Source organism: Nansenia antarctica, assembly GCF_963989245.1.
Source record: "Nansenia antarctica genome assembly, chromosome: 17".
Taxonomy (NCBI): Eukaryota; Metazoa; Chordata; class Actinopteri; order Argentiniformes; family Microstomatidae; genus Nansenia; species Nansenia antarctica.
The window spans coordinates 23,031,512-23,039,266 of NC_137687.1; the positions used below are offsets into that span (position 1 = coordinate 23,031,512).

Genomic DNA, 7,755 nt, shown 5'->3' on the forward strand with positions numbered 1-7,755 from the left:
GAAATGTGCAACGTACTTTTTCAGTTTTTACACATGCTTAAACTACAGATTGTAAGCTTTCAAATGATGTGTCATACATTCAAATCAAAGAAAGACACGACAGGCGTATTTGAATGTTGGTTCATCTCAAACACTGAATGGGAGAAAAGTGAATCTGACCAAACCACAACAAACGCTGCTAGCGGCTAACAGCTAACAAAACACATCGCTACGAAGGTCTAAACTGTATTTTAATAACATGACAACATACTGGGAGAACATCGACATGCTAAAAACACATAACTACACATAACTAGATGAACACACAGTTCTTGCTTTTGAACACGAGCTAAAACGAAAGTATGTTTACAAATCAACCCTCCCTTACCGGTAGCCTCCGGCAAACGAGAATAATGAATCCAATACACAAATGATAAGTGTTTAGTGATCGTTAAACTGTTGTTTATTATATCGAGTGGGTACTTTAAAACTTCAAGTTGAAAGCACCAAGAATCTCACTTTGTTCCCTCGGAAACTCTGTTTAGTCTTCTTTACTTGGGGTCTTGTGGTGTGGGACTGTGAGTAAGCACAACACCGGTGTTTACTGATTACCGTAATACTGCAAGCGGTGTGAGTGTCCGAATTGAACAGTTGGGTGAGTACTGCATCCATTCAGAGCACATGATAGCATAACAATAGCATTCGCGGAGATTCCAAGATGGCGGCCGTCGTTTACTGATTACCGTAATGCTGCAAGCGGTGCGGCTTTGCAGTTTACCAGTCGTACTGAAACATTGTATTATTATTTAAAAAAAAATATTGGTCATGTAATTTTTACATTTTGATCCATATATAAGGCGCACCGGGTTATAAGGCGCACTGTCGTTTTTTTTTTTTTTTTGGGACTTTTAAGTGCGCCTTATAGGGCGGAAAATACGGTAGTTACTTTTAAAATCAAGTAATCAGTAAAGTAACTAGATTACTTTTTAAAGGAGTAATCAGTAATCAGTAATCAGAATACTTTTTCAAAGTAACTGTGGCAACACTGTTAATGACATACACCAAACAGAAATATTATGATGGAGGACCTAAGTCTTTAAAACTCCTAGCATATCGACTTAAGACACAGACTAAAAAAGCACACATTTCGAAATTGAAGACTGTAGAAGGCTCTGGAACAATAACGGAAAAGGATAAAATAGCTGAAGAATTCGTAAAATATTATGAGAACCTTTATAAAAACACAGGAAACATTGACCTGGGACTAATGAAAGATTTCTTACATAAGTTAAACTTAAAGCAAGTAACAAGATCAAAAAATGAACAGCTCATTAAGGACATCACAGTAAATGAAATACAACAACAAATAAATAATCTTAAAATGGGGAAAACACCAGGTGATGATGGATATACTAATGAATTTTATAAAACTTTTCAAAAACAATTGATACCACTACTTTTACAAGCATATAAGTTTGTATTACAAACGGGAAATTGGGCAACTACTTGGAACTCATCTATAATAACGGTTATACATAAAGAAGGTAAGGACGCTACTGAATGTTCGTCTTACAGGCCAATATCACTACTGAATACGGACCATAAAATAGTAACAGCCATTATTGCCAATAGGTTAAAGGACATCGTGCCAGATATAATAGACAGCGACCAATGTGGTTTTATACCAGGTAGGCTGTTGTCAGATAATATAAGGAGGACGTTAAATATAATGGACTACGCACAAAACAATGGTGCAAACCTTCTACTCTTAACACTGGATGCAGAAAAAGCATTTGACAGAGTGCTATGGCCATTCATGTTTGAAATTGTAAGAAGCTTTGGATTTCATGAGAATTTTAATAAATGGCTTCAAGGAATGTATAAAAATCCAGTGTCAAGAGTAAAAGTAAATGGCACAATATCCAGAAGATTTCCAATCTATAAAGGTACAAGACAAGGAGACCCACTCTCAGCAGTTATATTTGCTATATGCATGGAAGGACTAGCAGAAAGTATAAGGAAAAATAATACCATCAAAGGCATAACGATAAAAGAGGAACAGCACAAACTGGCATTATATGCAGATGACGTGGTTGTTTATTTAACATCACCAGCCCAATCCTTACCAAGCCTAATGGAAGCAATTACAGAATATAGTAAACACTCTGGTTATAAACTAAATGAAAGTAAGTGTGAAGTATTAACAATTGGAGAACAGATAGATTCGGAAATTAAGGAAAAATACAAGTTTAAATGGGATGCAAAGAAAATCAAATATTTAGGAATCTACCTCACTGGAGATATAACAACATTATACACCGACAATTATCAAGCCCTTGAAAATAAAATACGAGAAGATCTTAATAGATGGAAGATAACACCTGAATCCTTAATGAGTAGAGTAGAAAGCGTCAAAATGATGGAAACTCCATTCAGCCTTCAGCTGGATGAGACAACTGCTGACAATAATGCTCTGTTGATGGCCTATGTCCGCTATAGTGCCTCCAACAGTCAGGAGATGGCTGAGGAATTTTTATTTTCCAAATATCTGGAAACAGACACCAAGGGCCAGACCATTTTTAATGCATTGGATGCATATCTACAGGAGAAGTCAATCCCAATCAAGAACATCCTTGCATGTGCCACTGACGGTGCCCCGTCCATGGTTGGCAGGTACCGTGGCTTCACCGCTCTGCTGAAGGAGCAGGTCCCGCATGTCCTCACAGCCCACTGTGTCTTGCACCGCCACAACCTTGTGGCCAAATCTAAAAGTCCACCTCTCCATGAGTCTCTCGATGTAACAGTCAAGGCAATAAACAAAATAAAAGCCCACGCCCTGAATACCAGATTGTTCAGACAGCTGTGTCAGGAAAATGACGAGACCTTTGAGCGTCTTCTTCTCCACACTGAGGTCCGCTGGCTCTCAAAAGGAAACGGCCTTGCTCGCTTTTGTGAGCTGTTTGACAGCATCGTGGAGTTCCTGGAGGAGGTGGATGCAGCTCTTGGGGAACAGGTGTCATCCAGCCGCTGCGACATCATGTACCTCGCAGACTTCTTTGGCAAAATGAATGAAGTCACACTGAAGCTCCAAGGAAAAGGAGTTACTCTGGTCCAGAGCAAGGCGGTCATCCAGAGTCTCACCTCCAGGCTGGATCTACAGTATACAGGCAGAGCATAGGCAGGAGGCAGTTTGCTCATTTCCCGCTGTTGACCAAGGTAATCTAGCCTAGGCTACTAAATTATGATAATAATAAATAATACATGTAATAAATGTAGGCTACTCTATGCAAAACTATATTTGTGTTCCTGGTTAGTATAAATAACTTATGTTCTGTGTTCTTATGTATTATGAGTATAAACTTTAAGAAACATCAATTAGTTAACTAATTAGCAATAAAATAACCAGTTCAAAATCAGATAGTAACATTCTGCACAGATAACAATTTCCTGGTTATGCTCATTGCAGGTGTCTGAGGCTCTTACCGATGAGCGCCTCCTCATTTACACAGACCACCTGAGGATGGTGAATGCTGACTTGAAGATCCGCTTCAGGGATCTTTTGGACCTTGATGTTCCCATCTGGGTGGTGCAGCCCTTTCAGGCGGACGTGGCGGAATGCGAGCCAGCAATCCAGGAGCATCTCATCGACATCCAGAGTGATGATGAGGCCCAGGCTATTTTCCGCACCTCTGGCTGGGGCAACATGTGGGTCAAGTACTCTCAGCGTTACCCGGCTCTGTGGGAGAAAGTGAGGCTGCTTCTTCTGGCTTTCCCAACCACATACCTGGTGGAGCAGGGATTCAGCCAGGTCCTCCACATGCAGTCCAAGTACCGCAATCGCTTGAACTTGACGGCCTCAGGTGCACTGCGACTGAAACTAACTTCTCTGCAACCCGCAGTGAAGAAACTGGCGGAGAACCACCAAGCGCAGGGCTCACACTAATCCCCCCCGCGCAATTTGGTGAAATGTCACACCAGCACACTTAAAAAACGAACAATGTTAGAGTTGTAACAGTTTTGTAGCCTGCTGTTTGTTATGCACCAGACGTATGCAATTGCTGCTGTTCCGTAGCAGTCTGTTTGTATTCTGTTTGTATTCTCTTGTCTGAGTTTGTTTAACACTCATAAACATAATTTGTATTCACATTCACATGGCTTTTCTGCTCTCTGATGACTAATGATAATGATATTCCAACTGCCCAGTTAAATCCAATTTATTATTTGGCATTCAGTGACATGCTTTTTAAATGAAATAACACAGAATATTAGTCAACATTAATATTCAGGGGAGAAAATTTGCCTACTTTTTTTATGGGGGGCGGTAAGAGACCTGGATAATGGACAGGGGGGCTCTGGCCCAAAAAAGGTTGAGAACCACTGCTCTATACCATTGATCTTTAAAATTCTGTAACTTGTTGTTCAGAATTCAGGGGGGACTGTTAGATCTTATGGGGTTTTCTAGAAACATATATGCTTATGTCACTCAGACATACACATAACACACACACACACACACACACATACACATAACACACACACACACACATACACATACACACACACACACACACACATACACATACACATACACATACCCACACACTCTATTCTCATGTCACTCAGACACACACATAACACATACCCACACACTTAGAGACACACATTCTGTTCCTTCCAGGTCAGCCTGCTCTTCAGGGGTAGCAATAACGCCACAATATGCACTCGAGAGGTTGTTATCTTAAAGACCTTGGGGGTTAGGCGCCAGGGCACAGATAGAGGGTGGTCGAGAGAGTATTTAAGCCTGTCTGTATGTCATAATGATGTCGTTGAATGTCGTTGAATGTCGTGGAATGGTCGTTGAATGCCGAATGCTGAGATACTGTGCTGATGGACCATTCGCTGACTGTCTTAATAAATCAAGTACAGAGATTCCGACCCGTGTTGAACGTTCTATTTTCTTGTCAAATCGTGTATGCTGCGCACCTAATCTATCCTGAGATGACACAACGCATTTAAGATCACAATCCTCAATAGATTGATCCATTCCATCGTTTTACCGACAAGCTGATTCAACAATTACCTTAATGTAATATAAGTCAATTGTATAGAAACAACTCACCAAAATAGACTATTGCACAACTGATTTGAAACCCCCCCTCAACCCCCCCTATTCTGTACCTTGCCATACCTTGGCTTTTGCTGAAATGACACCACTGGTCTCATAGCCTATTGGAAATGTATTGCGTGTGTGTGAGTGAGAGCTTTTGTGAGCCTGCATGTACGATGTGGCTCTTTCTGGTACCCCAACAATTCTTTGGGGCTCTTATGGTGCTTTTCCACTACAGGGCGAGCCCGGGTCGACCCAGGCTGGCCTGCTTCTTTGGCGCTTTTCCATTTGTCGGCCTGGGTCGGGTCGGGTCGGGTCGGTTCTTTAGCTACCCTTCGCGGGCAGGAACCTTTTTGCGAGCCGGTACCTTTTTGCCAGGCTGCGTGTGACGTGTGACGCTGCACACCGTTGATTGGTCAATGGAAATCGTCACAACATCGTCATCGTATGTTTTCACAGTACACCACTAACCGCCATTTTTAAATCTCACAACAGCGTTGAACAGCAGAGACTACTACTTCTTACTGTTCTTACTATTCAGTGTGCTCAGCATGCTATTGTGATCATGGAGAATTTTAGTTTGGAATTATAACCCATTGTGACGCAGAGATATTCGGCCTTAAGCGACGGGTCCCCCCCCCCCGCCCCTGATGAGCGTTTTACGATGTACCATAAATCTGCTTTGCTTATTCTATCTCGTTAACGGTACATGACTTAAGCGGGGTACACACATAAGGATTTTCTGCAATTTCAGCGATTTTCGGATGGCTGAAAACAACAGAAAACGCCCGGTTATCAGATGGCTCTTAACATTTTCCTATAACAGAATCCTGGGGTGTGAGGTGTGTTAAGAGTCAATCTCTCCCGACAACCTGCTCAGAAAATGGGCGTGGCCGGCAATCGTAAATGTGAAATGTGTTCAATAATTACGACCAGAAATTATAGGGTTGCCAGATTGTTTGGTGGAATTAGCGGTTTTAGACTGTGGTTAGGGTGGAAAATGTCATTTCCATCTGGCAACCCTGCTCGCGAGTCCAACTATAACGTAGCCAATCAAGAAGCGAGCTGACTTCTTCTTTTCGTTATTCGGCACTTTATTTGCCCTGTCGCACATGGTTGTCTCGTACAGGTCAGTCAGGGTACTACGTTAGATAATAATAATAATAGCTTTATTTGTATAGCGCTTTTCCTGCAAACGTTGCGGCTCAAAGTGCTTTAATCATTACATAATCTTAATTTAATTAATTAATTAATATTAAAAGGATGGGTTCACGCGAGATTTCTGGCTTGGGGAACGAGACTCTAGAGAGTCCGGAATCTGTAGTTCCCCAAGCCCATTTTCCGAGCAGGTTGTCGGGAGAGTCAATTGACAATTGATTGACTCTTAACACACCTCACACCACAGGATTTTGTTATAGGAAAATGTTAAGATCCATCTGATAATCGGGCGTTTTCTGTCGTTTTCAGACATCTGAAAATCGGGCCAAAATCGCCCTGAAAATCCTTATGCGTGTACCCCGCATTAGACTCCATTCAAATTTCAGTGTGTTCAGCATGCTATTGTGATCGTGGAGAATTTTAGTTTGGAATTCTAACCCATTGTGACGTGGAGATATTCGGCCGTAACCACGGTTAATAATATACCACATGCCGAAGAAAAAGTATACGATAGCTTCAAGTTCCTCCATGTTGCTATTGTTGTGGCTGTGTTGTGTCTTGTGAAAATATACGTCACCACCATGGCGCGCTGTTATGACGCGTAACTCTGCCTACTATCTCCTACTCCTCCTACTCGTTCCTGGTCTCGTGTATAGTGGAAAACGTCTCGTACCCAGAACTGTTCAAAAGCGTGCTGAGGCGAGCCGTGCCGTGCCGACCCGGGTCGGTCAGTGGAAAAGCGCCAAAGGAATATTCCCATGGGGGTCCCATGAGGGCTGTTTTGAAGGTCCATATGTCACAGAAGCAGCCGTGAGTCCTAAAAATCATGTAGAATAGAGCCACACATTTTATCCAAATATATCCAGTAGATTTCAGATTGGCCCAATTGACTGCATTAGAGCTTGCTAGGAGCTTATATGGGACAACATGGATAGTGAGAAATGACTCAACCAATCAGTTGTACGTTATGTAAATAACATTGTGTGTACTACAGGGTGGATTTCCACTTTAATAGAGACATAACATTGAACACTGTTGCTATTTATCTATCTAGCTGGCTGGCTAGCTAGGGAGTGTTTCCCAACCCTCTCCTCGGGGCACCCCAGCCGCTCCACATATTTGATCTGTTCCACCACCAGCACACCTGATTCAACTAAACCATAATTGCTTTGTACTTGATTAGTTGAATCAGGTGTGCTGGTGGTGGAACAGATCAGATATGTGGTGCGGCTGGGGGTTCCTGAGGAGAGGGTTGGGAAACAAGCGCATATCTGGCATCCGGAAATGCTCATGGACACTTATTTAACCCGCAAGGCTCGTGTCAGTGCAAGCAATCGCAACGGAGGAGTCTACCTAGCTACAAAACGTATTAGAAGGTGAGATATTTTACTGGTAAACAAACTTATAGCATAGTAGCATTGATATTTAAGAGTATATGACTCTGCGTAAGTAGGGTTTGAAATCAATTCGCTTTTGAATGTGTTGTTTTTGAAAATGTGTTCGTGTAAATG

The 7,755-nt window shown here is 42.0% G+C and overlaps 1 protein-coding gene across 1 annotated transcript; it reads left to right on the forward strand.

Moving 5' to 3' along the window:
* Positions 1 to 2,395: 2,395 nt before the first annotated feature.
* LOC308172505 (zinc finger BED domain-containing protein 5-like) lies at positions 2,396 to 3,922 on the forward strand (the record flags this gene model as incomplete). The annotated part of the gene is made up of 2 exons (XM_080547405.1): positions 2,396 to 3,103; positions 3,446 to 3,922. 2 exons carry the CDS (start codon positions 2,396 to 2,398, stop codon positions 3,920 to 3,922), a joined length of 1,185 nt encoding a protein of 394 aa, XP_080403531.1.
* Between the last annotated feature and the right edge of the window lie 3,833 nt (positions 3,923 to 7,755).